General features: G+C 38.4%; 1 protein-coding gene across 1 annotated transcript; it reads right to left on the bottom strand.

Moving 5' to 3' along the window:
• Positions 1-11,580: 11,580 nt before the first annotated feature.
• LOC107788239 (homeobox-leucine zipper protein ANTHOCYANINLESS 2) lies at positions 11,581-18,153 on the bottom strand. Its single transcript, XM_016609913.2, has 9 exons — positions 17,041-18,153; positions 16,715-16,935; positions 16,504-16,621; positions 15,724-16,407; positions 15,495-15,596; positions 15,174-15,389; positions 13,445-13,619; positions 12,987-13,354; positions 11,581-12,497 (listed from the first exon to the last, which is right to left on the bottom strand). The coding sequence occupies exons 1-9, from the start codon at positions 17,260-17,262 to the stop codon at positions 12,096-12,098; spliced, it is 2,508 nt and encodes an 835-aa protein (XP_016465399.1). The 5' UTR covers positions 17,263-18,153; the 3' UTR covers positions 11,581-12,095.
• Between the last annotated feature and the right edge of the window lie 200 nt (positions 18,154-18,353).

Here is an 18,353-nt window from a genome sequence, read left to right as displayed (position 1 = left end):
AACCACGACGGGATACTACTTCGGCACCAGCTCGAAAGTAATACCCCCACGGCAAGGCCGTTGCTAACGAAAAGAGTTCAATTAAACTTAACACAATAGGTTTAACATTTCAGCAAAGATTCAGAATAACATGACTACAGCAGAAGCCATCAACAGGAAAACCGGAAAAAGGAAACAACTCAGAGGTATACAACCAAAATAATTTTAATTACAATAAATATATTACAAGTATTTCTTTTTTATAAAGGGCTCAAAGATGCCCTCACAAAAATGGCGAAGCAAAAGTAAATACGACCGAACACTATGCCACATCGTTCCTTGTGGCATACACCTCCTCGTACCAAGAATCGGAGGCAAGTTTGTCTGCATCACTAGAATCAATATCATCCGGGCTAGGTGTGATGGGGTCATACTCGCATGCCTCACGAGCTGCACGGGCCTTGGCTCGCACATCCCGAAGCTCTATCTCGGATGCCCTCCTGTCAGCATAAAGAGCCTTATACACATTTAGTCGAGCTTCAACATGAACCCACAACTCATACAAATGGTGAGGCACGCTAGGGTGAGCCAAAGCATGAGATGTAGAGGGTTGCGACTGACGCCGCACGTCCTCCATTTTCAAAAAAGCTACCTACTCATTTAACGCGGACAATTCCGCCTCCAAACCTTGAATACGCCCCTCAAGCCCCGCTACCTTAAGCGCAGACGCCTCCGACTCCTTATCCTGCTCCATTATACAAACACAGAGGGCATATTCTAAAGCCATTGCCTCAGAGATGGCAGTTGCCCTATCCCTTTCAGCATGGGCTAATCTATCAGCAGTTGCACTTAATTCACTCTTAAGGTTGTCGAGCCCCCCTTTTCCCTCCGCGGAGAGAGTCCGGGTTCCGACGTTCATGGGGGTGATAACGCATTTCCTTTTGGGATTTGTGGTTTTGAAAAGTCGCCACCTAACGGATTATGGTGCGTTAGGGAACCTAGAGCGATTAACTCTTAGACTAGCTTGCATTCCCAAAGATTTAGGGTAAGGGCTCGAAATAACCTCGAGAAGAAGGTGTTAAGGCACCCCTCTCGGTCCACAACGGTGGGTCTCGGCTGAACTTATACTTATATGAATTAGTTGTTTTGACAAATAAATAATTTTAACACATACTTGCAAATAAAGGCATTGTATGACTCAAGTAACAAAAGGAAAAGACTTGAACAAATTGCGCATATTTAGAGAAACGTAAAGTTTAAACATCAGGAATTGGGAAAGAAGGATCCTAGATTGGTTAGCCTACAGGATCACCTCACACAATGCTCGGTAATCACTCTTCAATGAGGGGCTACACGTGACATTAGCGCGTAGTCATCATATCCTTACTACCCAATTCCCTCCCCTTGGTCATAGCCTAAAGCGTTTTAATAACCTTGATAGATGTCTTATGCGTGCACTACCCGTCTCTTCCTTATGGCCCTGGAGGTATTTATGACCTCTAATTTAGGTAGTTCTAGAACTTCCTAAGGTTTTTAAGGATAAAAGTTTAGGCGTCAATCAAAAACAATTAGGACTGCATTTAAAGAGAACAAATCACAGGCTCACAGTCACCTCCACAAATATGACAAGTAAGTGCACATCTTAAAACAACAGTCAAGTATTTAAGAGAAAATCCTTGAACATGATATCTAGGTGAGCAGGGATTATACAACATTGAATTAGGACCAAACATCAAAGATCTATTTAGCTTGCCTACTGATTTTAGACCTGTGAATGTGAACAATCTTAAATAACAAAGCGCAACTTTCATAGTTGCAGGATTTTAATCGCCCTAGAGGCTTGCCTAAACGCATAACAGTGACGTCCTAAAAGCATGGTATCTATATTGATTAGGAATGCAGTAAAACACTAGAATGATTTTTAAACGACAACTTGAGATCCTATAGGCATGCTTTCTAGCAGTATTAATTTTAAGGCAGTGTTTGAAAACTTATTAAAGTAACGAATAGATTAATTAATTAAGCCAATTCAGAATATATAAACACGAATTTGAACTGATTTATTTAACTAAACTGGTTTTAAGTTCTATAGGCATGATTTCTATTAGAGTGGATGTTAATTCCTATAGGCATGGTATCTAATTATTAAAAGCTGACTTTTGAACTTATAGGCATAATTTCTAAGGAGACGAATTTGAATACATGCTGTAATGAAAACTGAATTTCAATTACTTTACACTCTATAGGCATGATATCAAATTATAAAGTTATTTAGATCCTATAGACATGGTTTCTAATTGTGTTAAAGTAAAGCAAACATAACAAACACATTTGAATCAACATGGACCCTATAGGTATGATATCTACCCAATTTACCCAATATATATAACTACCCTCCCCTTTTCACTAATCACCCCACTGTTTGTTTACAATAATTATTACAGACCAATTAAATGAAAAATTTACATAAATAGAACAAAAGTTAGTCTATAGGGAGCCTGCAGTAGTCCCAAATGATTGCCAAGCCTCCAATAGCCTTAAATGCCTAAAGTTCCATAACCAATTTCATGTTTAGGTATGTCAGAGTTCCCTAAGGACCTCAAGGATCTGGGGCAGTGCTCACACCTAGACTTTTTCTATAACAATAACTGATTTAGGTGTAGTGTGAAAAGGCCAGCTCTAACAAGCCAGAGTTCAGAGAGATATCAAGGATCTCAAGGCAGTACACATATCAGAGAGGCAGAACCTAGTATTCTAAGAATGAAGTGAGAGTGCTTGACATAGTTTTGAAAAGGTTTTGAAAATAGTATAGAGATGACTTTAGATGTAAAAAAGGTTTTTCAGAAACATGAGGTGATAAAAGACAGTTTGAGAAGAGTACCAAAACAGCAAACAATCAATTGGTCATAAAAAACATCCAAATTCAGAAAACACTTAACAAACAGATCTCACATGGGGATAAAGGGATTAGGGCACATAAGAGTCATATTGGGGTACATGGATAGGGTACAGAGGAAACATATAGTCAACCAGACTGCATAAACACTTAGGATCTTAGGGACTTTAGCAGGCTAGTCATGGACAGTAAATAGTTAAGACATAGATCACAGTTGCAGTACAGAAAACCTGACATGTCTTGAACATGATTACACATACAGTTTAGACATGCTAGGCAAAGAAGTAAGTAGGAAAGAGTGTAGAATATAAAGCATACATTGAACAGGACAGAGTTTAGAAATGTTGAGCAAAGAAGGAAACAAAGATACAAGTTGAATTCATCACTGATGAACTAGTGCAGGAATGAAGCACATAGGGTTTGGATTTCAAAACTTAACTAGAGACATACCAGTTGAAGAAAAGAATGCAGGATATAAAGCAGATAAAGTTCCAATATCTAGCCTTGGCTTTCATCTGGCTAGACCAATGAATATCACAAGCAGCAGAGGAGAAAAGAAAGCTTTAGAGTGTAAATGTACTTTTTGTGAACTAATGTTCTGTTTTGAAGTGATAATAGGAGAGTGCTTATATAACAATTCGAAGGTAGATTCAATAAGGTAAAAGAATCAGAAATCAGCAATTAAGGGCAATCAGAATCCAATCATATAAGGAGTTCAGAATAGACTCCTTTAATTAGGGGCAATTAGCCAAACGGTAACAACAGGGGTATAATTAAGGCAAAAAAAACCCAAACCATACCAAATAAAGAATCAATAAGAATCCCAAAGTACGGGCAAGCAATTAAGGCAGAGACGACCAATTAAGGTTATAAACAAGGAAACAAATAAAGTCTATGCATACCAATCTTTAACGGAGTAATCAATCAGCCAGAATTTCAAAGTAATACTGATTTCTAGAAAGAATATATATGAATTCCCATAAATAGAAAAATAAACTAAGTAAAATTTCGCAGAAACATAAAACTTAGTCGGAAAATATTAGGTTAGAACCCTAATAAGGCTTAGTTAGAGGGAAAATCATGAAATAGTCAGTAAGTTTAGCAGATAAGGTAAGAAATGAATAGTCAGGATGAACACAAACATATAGAATCAGTGAAAAATTGAATTAAGGGTCTCAGTAGAGGCATATTAAGGTAAGAAAACCACGAGACATTCAAATGGCTAAAGAGAAATCACAAGAACCAACACAAGAACACAGTCGATATACCAGTACTCAGAAACCAAACGAACAACGTCAAAAATTAGGGCTTCAGTACAAATGAGTTAAGGTTGTAGCAAACTTACAAAATCAGTCAAAACACATGAGAAGCAGGAGACCAAACACTCAAAAATCATCGAACGTTTTGTAAAAGAAATTTCCGGAAACCCTAGTTTAGAAAAAGATGAAAATCACTTGAAAATCATACGATTCTTGTAAAGAATCTCGAGGTTGTTGTAAAACTCATATGAAACAAGTCCAAATCATCTCAGATCTGTATAGATCTAAGAGGTTCAAAAGAAAGAAATTAGGGTTTCGAGGAGAACAACACAGAGATGAAGAAACATGCTTAGAAACCCATAGATCATAGTCAATATAGGATGATCTTTCTCGGAATCACACTAGAAAACCCTGAAACATGCGAGAAAGGGACCATAGATGCAAGCCAACTGACCCTGGTCCCTTGAGGAACCCGGAGATGGCAGTACCAATGTGAGAGAGGTCATTAGAGTCTTGGGGGTGGTGAGAAATCATCATAGATAACCATAGATGAGTGTCAGTGAGGTTCTATTAAGGTTAGGTTTGAGAGCATTTGAGAGAGGAGAGGGGTTTCGGGCAGCAGATGGTGTAGAATGAAAGGGTTTGGGGGGTCAGTTGGTTTATTTTAGGTAAGGAGTATTTGTGGCCATTGATCTCTATGAACAACGACCGAGACTAAAAGGGTTTTGGGGTCGGATCGGGTAGCTGGATTTGGGTTGGGTAAATTCAAATTAAAATTGGGCTGGTATTGGGTTGAAATAAGGCTGAAATTGAAATAAAAATAGGCCAGATTTTAAATAGCCACTTTTAATAACTATATAATTTATAAAAATAATGAATGATTTCCAAAAACTATTTTTATGTACTAAAATGATTGAAAATAGTTGTGTGACATTTTAAAAATATAAAAGACCATCTTATGCATCAATAATGTAATTATGCATTAGTAGGGCTATTATTGCAAAGATGTGCAATTTAGCCTAAAACTGTAAATATAATTACAAAAAACGCACTAAAAATATTTAAATACTATTTTGGCATGAATAAAGAATTCAAATGACTTAATCATTACAATAGTAATTTGAAGGATAATTATTGAATATTTTATAAATAAAAGAGAAGAAATAAATTGATTTGGAGCTTTTAAAATTATGGAAAAAATATAAAAAATACTTTGTGCATGGTTATATGTGTGTGTGTGTGTGTGTGTGTGTGTGTGTGTGTGTGTGTGTGTGTATATATATATATATATATATATATATATATATATATATATATATATATATATATATATATATATATATAAAAAATTCAATTCACTCTTAAGGTCAACGACCTCCGCTGCCTTCGTGTTCAGTTCGGCGGTTAAATTGGCCACCTTTTCTTGGAGGTCAACATTTTCAGCCATCACTCCCTTATTTAGCTCAAGCTCATCCTCCCTGACCTTAAAGGCCGCCTCAAGCTCACTACAATGTGCAACGGCCTTCATAAGGTCCTCGTCTCACTCTTTCATTTCCTTGACTTTACGCGCCAATTTATCTTCCCTCTTCTTAAGCCCCTCGCGGAACAGCTGAAAGTCGCGATCCTGAGTGAAAATGTCGGCCATCACAGGATTCTTGGTGCGGTATTCTTGATACTTGGAGGACATCTTCCTATAGACGGTCGTCCTCCTCCTTTCCCAACGCTTACGCTCGATCTCCATAATGAGGGTCCGATATGAAAAACAAAGTTAAAACAAAAGGATGGTCCAAGAATAGTAAAATAGATCCAACAACGGGAAGAAAAGAAAGGCTTTACCCATAGAGCCATGCCGGAAACGCTCAGTGACAACTCCGCATCACTCATCGCTCTAAGTGCCTCGTTCTCAGGAGCAGCACACAAAGGGGAAAAAATGGATGACACCTGAACACAGTTCGACAGCAAGTCATAATCCCAAGGGACTATTATGTGTCAATCAGAACCATCCGCTCTGACCTCCACGCGAGTGTGACGCTCCAAAAATTTGCGAACATCCCCTGGGTCGATGTCCGAACCCGAGCCGTTTCCCCTAGCACGTAAGCCCCCTCCAACAGTAGATGATGCGCCACCCTCAGTGGACCGCACAGACCCCCTGGTATACTCCCTTTGTTTGGGGAGACCTCCCCGCCAAGATGGCGTCCGCCATGAATGCAGGCACATGTGCCGTCTCCGGCGCACCCGTCCCACTCTTACCAATATCAACAGCCACGTCTTTCCCGAACTCTACCTGCCTCTTTTTCCTCAACGAATGTTCATCCCCATTAGAGGACCCATCCACGAGGTGATAGACCGGCAAAGAGGAGATCTCTTACCTTACGACCATATCTCGAGAGGAGTCTCTCACCTGTACCGGCTGAGCATGACCCTCTCGGACGGACTCCTCCAAAGTAAACTGCATCCCTGCCGAAGCGACGGCCTGGCAAAATGCAAGGAAGTTTGGCCCTCCGCCTAGAAATTCCACGACCTATCATCACAAAGAATCGTATCAACAGACAGTGGCAAACAACCGAAGAGCGGTACAAAAGAAAACATTTACCAGATGACACCTTCGGCCCAAAACGTTTGACAAAAGAGGGCTAGTCTCGAGTCTCCGCTGCATGATGCAGTAAACGGGCTACCCAGTCCCTTATACCGACAATGGGACGGGGTGTATGCCCCACAACTGCAAAATAAAGCCGCAGATAAATATCAAGTCGAATAATAAACAAAAAAGAGAGAGTAAACGGGTTACGACACCTACGATTATTATTCCACCGCTCTGGGAAACCAGTAGGATCCGACATAATGTGTTCAGTTCTGACAAAGAAATACTTGTGCCAAAATTTACGGCTCGCCCGGTCGTCAGTTCCGACCACCAGCCTTTTGGTCCCACGGTGCCTCAAATGCACCATATTACCCCTATTAAAACTAGGGAAAACAAGTGTAAAAGGCATTGAATGTCAACTTCGCACCCCACCAACTCTGCGTACTTTGTCAACACCAGAAATATTTTGTACGTGTACGACTAAGCCGGGCAAACCTGATAAAACCGACAGAATTCTTCTTCTAACGGGAGAAGGGGGAAGGAATGACCAATCACAAAGGGATATTCATAAAAAGTGCAATACCCCAGTCTATGGACTTCCATGAAGTCCCTCCCCGATGGAACCATCTCGACATGAGAGGGAATGTTGTACTTAGTACGGAGGGCATCTATATAGGCCTGCTCAATTTCAGATAACACCGGAGCGGGAGTAGGAGCAGGCTCTTTAAGGAAGTCACTTCGAGACATGGGGTGTCTCGACAGTAACTCATCCACGGTGGGAAAACTGTCCCCCTCCTCCACCGTCTTGTCCTCGCCACCAGAGGGAGGCGCCATGGATAATGGGTTGGCGTCGGAAACCCCCTCACGCGACCGATATGTTCTAGGCATGTCTATAGCATAAGTTGTGTTAGTAGAAGAAAGAAGAATCAAGAACGGTGAACGGAAGAGAGGAAGCAAAGAAATCATAAGAACAAAAGCTGGAGATATGAGAGGGGATAACCAAAGAAGAAATGGCCAAGAGTTTTTGAAAATACAAACCCTTCATCTATTTATAGGGTTGGGTAGCGCCAGAATCGAAGCGGAAGGCTACAAATAGCACCAAAACCGAAGCGACAAACTGTCAGACTGTCTCGGGAGAAAGCGTAATGATGACGCACGTGGAAATGACAACACTTCCCCAATAAGACACACCACCCAGGGTATCGTGAGGCGCGTTACTCTTCCGTTGTTGGCCAAACCGTCATGATTCGCAAGCCAAATTTCTCCGCAAGTATAGGCGACGCCTGCTTATCAAGGACGCACTAGGTCGCGACCTCGACAAGCGGAGGGACTAACTGTATGAGTCCAAATTTGGACGACCACGACCACTACTGAGTACGGCGAGGAAAGATGTCCTTATGATGTAGCATCCTTTGATCATTGTAAAGGGCGACGACCGACAGTGGTTAGCGAGCATACATCGTCCTTAGCAATGTAAGCGTAGCAGGAGACAACAGGAATATGCTTTTCGAATATTCCTTATGTTGTATCTTTTTAGGGTTTAAAAGAGGATTGTCTCTGATAAATAGGGGGAGAACATTTTGTAAAGGGGATCAAAAAGTGAATACAAAAACGACAATTCTTGTTTATTACAATTCGGAGATCCATACATCATTTTGATCTTGGCTAAGAGCATCCATTGCAGTATTTTCCTACAACCGAAGTTATCATATTGACGCTTAATCATTTGGTTTCGATATATTAAGAAGCAATATTCACCTTGTTCATCCCTTGCATCTTTTCATCTAGATTTTATTATACTTGGCTGAGATTTACCTCTTCATCTTCATTAATTGATTTAATAAAAAAGGTTTCAATATCTTTCGGTCAAACAATCCATACATCATAACTACAGTATAATCTTTTGGGACGCTTGGTGCGGCTCATGACAAATTTCAACTCTAGATATGGTAGTTAAAAAAATCAACATCTAACTATATAAGGCTTGTTCTCATACATCAAACATATACAGTACTCTTAACAATTGCAAAGACAACATAGAAAGATTATGTCATTTCCTCATTTTAAATCTGAAGATGTGCTTTTGCAATCAAATTGATGTAGTGAATTATATGGAATACAACGAAACAGAAAATGCATAATTTTCGCCTCCTTTCACTTCATATTTGCATTTGAAATGCCAACCTTTCCGGTTTTAGATATTTTGGTGTTATTGATATTTTCTTTATTTACTTTTGGATGAAATGAAATAAAAAGGAGTGTGAACACGATTGGATTGCGAACTCAAATTATACAATCAAATTATACTCTCATCTCCTTCTCTATGTTCTATCCAAATCATGCAAATTCAAAGAGAACATGGCCACCTGTCCTCGTTCAACTTTTTAGGGTCTTGTACGAAATTAGTATAGCTCATATTTTATTGACCGTAGAGCAAGCACTTCTATTTGGCTATGAATAATTGATGTTTGGCTAAAAATTCATGTTTTCGCGTGTAATTTACTTTGTATTATATATCAATCTTGTTAACTTTGATATAAATATTTGTGACTCGAGCTTAATAATGATGTTTATATGTGTAGAAGTCAATTTGAAACGATTTGGCAAGCTTGCATGCAAAGTGAAGTAAAAATAGAAGAATTTTGGAGGGAGAATGAGTTTGGTACCCAGGTTGGTACCAGGCACCAACCAAAACGTCAAAAGCAGAATAGTGGAAATTTCGGTGTCCTGATTGGTGACAGGCACGAAGCAAGATGGCTAAGGGCGGATTTCGTCCTAATTTGGCTAGGACTTGATAGTTTCAACCCTACACGCCCCCAACATGTATAAAAGGAGTTCTAAACATATTTCTTAGGGGATAGACATTATTGGAGAAGCACGAAGGCTACGAGAACACTTGGAAACAATGAATCACAAGAGTTTTCTCTTCCGCTCTTCCTTAATCTATTGTTTAATACTTAATTATCATAATTGTTAGTATGGTTATGTGTAGCTAAGCTTCCTAATCTAGGGTTTGATGGAACCTATTGGAGAATGATTTTCTACTACGTTTAATATAGATTTGCCATTGATTTTTCTCTACTTGTTCAACTATATTTTTGTTGTTGTTGATTGAAGAGCTCTCAATTAACTGCGCCTATTTAGTGTGTATATTGATCGAGAGAGAGAGTACACATTTAGGTAGTTGTTGAACAATATCACTCCTAACGTATGTGAGAGATCAATACGGAGGGTTTAAAGGCAGGATTAGAGATAACGAAATCTTGGTGGGATCGTAGTAAGCGGTGAATTAGTGTCAGCTAGCGTAGTTCGACAGAATATGTCTAGTAAATTGTGGTAGTTGCTCGAGAGAGAGCTACGACACCCAAAGTGCTCACGATCGTTAGAGAATACTTAAGCGAATTTATAGGAAACGTAGCGGTGGAGATTCCGACAATAGAGAAAATCATAACTCTAGATCTCTCCTTAATCTTTTCTCCAAACGTTAGTATCTCTAGGTTATAATTTACTACTTTAATTTGTTAGATATAAGGATCTTAATCTTTATAACTTAGGAATTTATTCGAACTTGATATCTTAGTGATATTGAACAGTTATATTGAAACCTTAGTTCTCTGTGGGATTCGACTCCGGACTTGTAAATCAGATTATATTTGCAACGACCGTTTAGTCCTTTTTCAAAGGCATAATTGGGCGTGATCAATAATATTGAAGTATTTGTAAACACTAAAGTTTAATATTGACAAATATTAATTTAATAATGGTATTTTACAGATGCAAAATTTCATTACAACAACAACAAAAACATAGCTAACGTGATTGTTCAAATACAAAAATTTATTATTTACAAATATTCATGAGATATTAAAATATTTATTTAAGAAGAATTTGAAGTGAAATAATAGTTTACTCACACATTTTAAAAGTGTTTTTAAGTGAAGTTTATCCAAACACTATTTTTTCTTTAAATTTCGACTTAAAAAATTTGTATACGGATAAAATCGAGCTCATGGTGCACCTTGACCTCCAACAAGATAAGCCGGGCTTGAGACATGATGTCAAGGGGCCGACATCGATGCGAAAGTCTCGTCGAGTCGGAATCCGGGGGCATGACGCCTGCCCCCGAGAATATCGGGGTCATAGTCCCGGATTGGTCTTGACCTCGAACGACTTCGAGGAACATTATCGGACAATCAAGCATAGCCAACGGAAGGCCGAAATATCCTTGACCGGCCGGATATCACGGTGGGGATCTCGGCACGTATCGATAAAGAGCCGGTAATCAGTTAATCAGAAGATTTTTTTACCTTTTATAGAGTTGTATCTAAGTTTGGACTCCTTACTATATAAAGGGGGTCTGATAATTCATGAAACGCCTTGTATCACGCATTCCAAAGCAATATATCATCTTTTTCTTTGTTATTTAGCTTTTTCCTCTTGTTCATCAATGCCGGCTACAATGAGCCCGGATCGAGGGTGAACATTTCACTAAGGCTGATACTGTCCTATTCGTGTGGTTTGAATTTAATTCTATCTTTACTTGTTCAATCTAATCCAATTTATAGCTTTGTGTCAAATTAATCCGTGTATCCTTAAAATCACTTACAAATTTAATTGTTATACAATTTTGAGGGTAAACAATAATCTTTATTTTTTTTAATTTTAACCAAAAATTGTACAAAATAACTAACATTGTCCACAAGAATGAAGAAGACTTGTTTAAGCTTTAATGGATAATTGAACTTATTATTAGAAAGATATATATTACAACTTTCACTTGCAAAAGGTAAAGAAAAAACATTTGCAGTTGTGATCAGATGTGAACCTAGACCATATTGGCAAAGAAATAAACATGACAAAGACAGTGGAGTTAAAGTCAATTAAGATAACGTACAATACTAGATTAGTCCCCCACCATACCAAACAAAAGAGCCATTATGACTCCCCATCAAACAAACAACTATAAAATCTGCTTTAATTGACATTGCTGTCACACAAATTGCCCAAAATGAAAATTCCATATTTTGAAATCAAACTCACCCTTGTGCTCATTTTACCAATTTTCACCACAGCTTGAAACCAACACTTAGGTCCTGAGTCAATACCCGAACCACCACCTTTGCTTTGTGTTAAGAACCAAAACTATAACCTTAGGCTTGGTTGAACCGCTCTGGTCCATGCCGGCCCTTACCACCTAGCAACGGTCGTTTAGGCGCGGTTCGTTCTTGACTCAGCCTCCGATTCTGCTCGAGTTCTTGACTCAGCCCCCTTCAACTAAACACAATAGTTACTAGTTAAGTTATATATTAATTATAGAACAAATAGAAAAAAAGGGCGGTATGCCCCAAGTCAAATCATCATCACGTGATCCTTCTCCCAATTAGCTTTCACAATGAAGGGCAGCTTTAATCTTCTGAACAGTGCATGATATAAGATTATTGACTGTCTCGACTGATTCCACTGTAAGCTTGGCTGTAGGGAGGCTATTCACCAATATCTGGAAAGCCACCGTCAATAGTGACCCGCTAATTCTTTGATCTGGGCCCCCATTACATGATGGCCCATTGGACCCACAATTGGCAGTATTAGACCCACGAGATCCTGGGCCGTCGGGTACAATCGAGAATCCCGAAGGGAGCAAAGCCACGTACGCAGAATCACCACCGTTCATCACCACGTGCATTGCCGGGATATCAACTGGTGCGTAAACAACAAGCGCTCCTGCCGCGTCTATGCACGTCTCCTGAAGTATCAACATGCTGCTCTGATTCGCGTTAATAGCCTGTCAATTAAATAAACCCTCAGTATGAATGAATTTACGAAGAGTGCCATTCTGCGGTATAATACGTCAATTTCTGTTACAGTGTTTAAAAACTGAGTCAACTAGGGATTAGGACTTTTCATGTAAAGGTGATATCATGTGGTAGGGCTGACCAAAAAAAGGTAACAAGTGTCATGTGTTTTGACTTTTTACAAATTTACAAAAGAAACAACAAAGTTAAAAATACAGATCTGCAATCAAATGTCGTTTAGAGATAATTCCAAATTCCCTTATTTGTCCTTTTCAATTTACCTTTTTATATCTTAAGAAAATGAACCCCACCCATGCAAGATCAATCAAATACAATCAATCATTCTACATGCATTCATCTATTAACGCCATGCATTATTATCCTCACACCCTATTTTTTATCCGATCAAAATTAATATCTCTGGCATGATGGAGTATTAATTTATTTTCTTTTAAAAAATTAAGGGTTAAAGAAATTACACTAGCACGGAGGAGGGAGACGCAGTTGCCATGATCTTGGCCTTTGGCAATGTGAGCCATTTCTTGCATAGGACCACCGTTGGAGAGGATGTCCCATTCGCTCCGGAGACGTTCGTCGCGGAGGAAATCGAAGAGTCTTTGTGGGGAAATCGGCAACCAAACAGAAGTAGCAGCGCTTAAAACAATGCCCGGTGGTTCCCCAGGGTCATCGACGCTCTTTCGGGTCATAACACGGACATCTTCATCCACATTACCTGCACAAAGTTTGTTCCACTTGTGTACCGTAGAAGCACAAACACCAGCACAAAAGTTGTTTGTCATGCGTTGTGCTAGCTTCAACATGCTCCTTCTTCCACTTGGAGTTATTGCTGCATGTGATTGTTTTTTAGTCACAGAAAATGTAAGGGACTCATCACATGAAAGGGGTTGATTCATTGAACAATGGAGCTAATGTATACCCGTGTGATCCCTTGAAGATACGGTGGAGGACATGAGAATTGCAAGGCATTCGCACTGACGTTGGAGTGTGGCCACCCATCTTTGTGCACCAAAGCCCATTCCGGCACTGATCAGAGGCCGGTAAAGATGGTGAATCACGCTCTCATCATATTCGCCATGTTCTACCCATGTAACCTGCACAATTCAATTGACAGTGCGAATTTATATAGTCACTCTAAACTTGCTTAAAATTGAAACCTTCTCAAGGAAAATGAAAAACTCAACTATATTAACATTAATTTCAAATTGAGACATGTTAACTACTGAAGATTGATTGTATCTGGAAAGTCCAAGTTTTGTTTTTTATTAATTGCAAATAAATGATAACATGAATCATATTCATCTATTACCAAAATTGTAATCTATGGTGTAAATTTTTGGCATTAGTATTTTTCCACCTTTGCCAAGTATTTCCAATTCCGAAGCAATCTAACAGGAAATGTCCTAACAAAAGTTTTCTTGATGATTAAAGTGACCGAACAACTTATTGGTGCTACTACAATTTTTTAAACCATAATATGGTCTAAAACCCAAAAAATTATAATATAAAAAAATACTTTATTATGCCATGGGAAAGGCGAAATGGAAAATAAAGTTTTTGTGATGATACACGACAAATCTTGGAAATGGGCCTAGAAAGGTTAGGTTCAAGGAGAGACATTATAGAACCTAGAACCCTAAAAGTGGAAGGCATTAAAATACAAGTTTTCACCAATTTTTTGCAAATTTGAAGGCACGAGGTAGGCTGTAGACATTGAGAAATGTACTACAAAGCTTTAGACCTTGTAGATACTCACGTGACAACAAAATAATAGTCAGTCTTGGAGTTTGACTAAAAGGTCCTTTACTAGTATAAAAAACAAACACATCATAAGGCTGGAACCAGATAATACACAGTTAGATGAATTAATTATAGACACGGGGGACTGATCGAGACAGCATCAGAGATTGGAATAGAAACATCAAATACATTGTTTATTTAAACCAATGTTTGAGAATTACAAGGCATCTTTTTTTCTTTCTGAATCATATGAAATTAATGTGTCCCAAGGCGCAAAAATAGAAGTAATGGAGGCTTCTATTTAATTTATTAATCACACTAGCCTCGATTTCCACACGTACGGTGATCATACAATATTAATATTAAGCTCATCTTAAGCAGGAAGTTGCTGAAATTTGAAGACTTTAATATTCTTCTGTCCCCTACAATCAGCATCTTATCAGGTTCAAAAATCTAATCAAGGGACTAGCTTAGTCCAATTCAACGTCAAGAACTACCACTTTGCTCTTGGGTGACTCGAACTCACAAGCTCTTGGTTGGAAGTGGAGGATGCTCACCACCAGAACAACACTCTCGTGGGAATACTACAGTAAATGACACACAACATATTGTGAAGTCTTAATGGACAAAGCTGTCTAATACTTGTACTAGTTAGAAATAGACTCTAAAACTACTGTTAAAGAATAGCCCCGTGCAGTATGCTGCAGCTATGCGTGGAGTCCGGGAAGGTCAGATCACAAAGGTTTATTGTACGCAGCCTTAATGTAACCTGCTTTTCTGCAAGAAGAGGTTGTTTCTACGATTTGAACTCGTGATGGTAACAACTTTACCAATTACGCCAAAGCTCTCATTCCCTCTAAAACTAATGTTATTAAAAAATATATAGTTGAAAGAGAAGGAGAAATTACTTTGCTATAGCCATTGGGCATATCTTGAACTAGACAGCCAGAAGGAAGTATCCTACTGTTTGGAAATGTCGGTGCATTAGAAGAAGTTTCTCGGATGGTATCAATAGACACATCAACGACAGCCCAAACCCCTTCAGCATGCTGCTTGCAGAAACGCAGGAAATTGACCTCTCTTATTGGTACTAATGGTGAAAGCACTTGCAGTTCAGCATGCATCTGCAAAGAATTCAGTCATATTTAATGTGTTATATTTGCAATAATAGGATTTTACCAAGGACTAAAATATAACACTGAAATTCAAAAAGTGCATATTGAATTTACCAGCTGAAGTGCACCATTTCTGGTACCCCCCATACCACTTGATATAACATCTGTTGTTGAGGTTCTAGCAATCAAGCATGGAAACATTTCTGCCCATTTATTCTGTCAAAATTAAATGTAACCCAGCTTAATCATCAAAAACATGACATCAAATTATCATCACTGACAAAGGCTATAGGATTTAGATACCTAAAAGTGCAAATCAAGAAAGCTAAAAGAAATTACTCACTGAGTCCATTAATGTCTCAACAAGAGCCAAACTATTGATTATAACCATGCCTGTCTCCCTGGAAGCCTCAGAAACTAAACTGTTTGGTCTCATACCAATGCAAGGAGTAAATGACCTCATGTATTCCTCATGGTTTAGTATTTCTCTACCACCTTCTACACTCCTGAACCAAAGGGGTTCATCAGTTTGTGCCATTTTTACAAGTTCATCCATAGCAGCCAAAGCAAGTTCTAAATACATGGATCTTTCAAGTGATCTCTCAATTCCAGTTGTTTGTCTAGTTGAAGCCACCACTGGCAAAGAATTTGAAATCCCAACACCAAAATCAGGAGGAGCTAAGGGTAGTGTTGTTGGTACATTACTTAAACCACCAAATCCATTGTTTCCAACTCCCAATTCCAAACTTGAATTAGGCATTGGTGGAGGCATAGCGTTAACTAAAGATGAGATTGGTCTCCCCAAAAACTTGCCAGCAAGTGCACAAACTCGATCTAATTCGTCTTTCAGCCTAGCATTCTCAATCCTAAGATGTTGTTCCTCTAGAGATATTTCACCAATCATTGCTGGACCACCACAGTTTGTGCAAATTGGATTTCTCATTGCCTCTCTTATTGACATGTTTTCTGCTCGAAGCTTATCATTCTCTTGCCTTAGTATTGAATTCTCATGGCGTTCCAGTTGAGTCTGGTGCAATCAAGATTCATCATTATTGATAAAAGAAAAACCCCATAAAAAATTGAATCTTTTAAAGCCATAAAAATTGAATCTTTTTTTTTTTACCTTCATCTGAGTTCTACGATTTTGGAACCAAAACTTAACTTGTCTAGTCTCCAATGAAAGCCTTTTGCTCAACTCTAACCTTTGTTTCTCATCAGGATGAGGACACTCTTTGAAGAGACTAGAAAACCAAAAAAAGAAAAAAATCTCATAAGAAAAAAGCTAAAGCTCGAAAAAAATCCTTTTTTTCAATTGAAAAGATGGTAATGATTACGATTCAAGTTCTTGGATTTGCTGAGGAGTGTGTCGGTGATATCTTTTCTTCCTTGGTGGTTTGTCGGCAGCATCTTGATCATCACCCGATGCACCTTCTAAGTTATCACTTCCAGATCTGCTGTCTGGTTCTTCCTCTCTACTTCTTCTACCATTACTGTTATTTCCCTCGTAGTTTTCTGCCATTCTTGTTATCTCACTTTGCCCTTCCATGCCTGTTTGCTGCCCCCAACAAAAGAAAAAAAATTATAAAAAGGGTTTTATACAGTTAAAAAAAGAAAGTGGTAACAAAAAAGATTCAATTTTTATGCTTTTTTTAAGGCTTACAAGAGCAAGAGAAAGTCCAGGAGAGTTGAACATGGATTTGGCAAGAGATTGAGCAAGTAGACGTGGTTGAGAAATTGCACCAGCGGGCATGTTGTTGTTGTTGCTGCTGCTGTTGTTGCTACTATTGCTATTGTTGTTATTAAATGGTATATCAGCAACAATTCTTGCACCGCCGCCACCACCACCACCAGAAGTATTATCAAGAAAATCCCCAAAATTCATGAAATAAAACCAACACAGTCTCAAAGCACTTAGCTGTATTTATTATTTGTATATATAACAGATTCAGTGTATCTTTTGAGCTAAAAATCAGCTATAAACAGAGAATAAGGAGTGAGGAAAAGGAAAAGTAGGGAGAAAAATTATGAGAGGTAGAGGAGACACAAGGACGAATCCAAATGTCTCCAACTTCCTCTCTAATTTTTACTCTAAGAGAGAAGAAGAAGAAGAAGGAAAGAAAGCAAAACACCCTTTACTTTTGCTTCCGTTTAGTACTTCTTGCCTTTCTCTTCTCTATACTTTCCTTAAATAACAGTACCAATTAAAATTCCTCTTCTCTCCTTACCCTAAAATAAAACCAAAAAATAAAGGGGACCTTTTTCTGTATATATCTAAAACCACTCTTAGTTGCAAATACAAAAGCAGAAGCTTAAAAGAATTGTTTAAGCAAGCAAAACCCTAGTTTTGAGGGTCTGTTTCTGTTTTGTTATATGTATCTCTGCATGCTTGACTTTATTTTACAAAACAAAAAAAGATAAACTTTTTGGTTCATGACATAAAAAAAGGAAAAGGAAGTGAGAGAGAGAGAAAAGAAGGCTTAAAAGGCTTTATTTTTTCAGTTTTGCAAAGACAAGAGAAGAGACGAGAGAGAGAGAAAGGGAGGTAGAATAGTAGAAACTAATGGGAGAAAAAAAACACAAAAAGGTGAAGATAATGCGCAATATTGTGGACTCATCGAAGCCTTACATATACATACATCCAAAACAGCACAGAAAAAGGTTTGGTTGACTCTTTCACTCACTACCCCCTCCACCCCCCTCCCTCTAAATCTTAAAATCTTCCGTGAAGACTGTGAAAAAAATGTGTACCTCTTTTTATCTTCTTTCTTTTGTTGATTTTTCTAAGCTCAACTTTTACTGTAACAAAACAGAGATTTAAGCAAGAAAAAGATGAAAAGCCAGAGTGAAGACAGTTCATTCAGATCCCAAGAATTTCTTTTACTTACACTTACACACACAAAATTTGTTCTTTTTCTTCTTTTTCTGTTTTGTTTTTGTTGCCTTTTTTCCGTTTGGATATGTTGGGATCTGGAA

This window comes from Nicotiana tabacum, chromosome 7, assembly GCF_000715075.1.
Source record: "Nicotiana tabacum cultivar K326 chromosome 7, ASM71507v2, whole genome shotgun sequence".
NCBI lineage: Eukaryota > Viridiplantae > Streptophyta > Magnoliopsida > Solanales > Solanaceae > Nicotiana > Nicotiana tabacum.
This window is presented reverse-complemented; position numbering and strand designations above follow the sequence as displayed.

Bases quoted from the DNA above. Each gene is read 5' to 3' on its own strand.
- LOC107788239 (XM_016609913.2), bottom strand. From the start codon at position 17,262: ATGAATTTTGGGGATTTTCTTGATAATACTTCTGGTGGTGGTGGTGGC. The intron at 16,622-16,714 runs GTAATCATTACC...TTGGTTTTCTAG, and splicing joins CAAATCCAAGAACTTGAATC to TCTCTTCAAAGAGTGTCCTC. The intron at 12,498-12,986 runs GTAATTTCTTTA...TTTAATTGACAG, and splicing joins TCTCCCTCCTCCGTGCTAGT to GCTATTAACGCGAATCAGAG.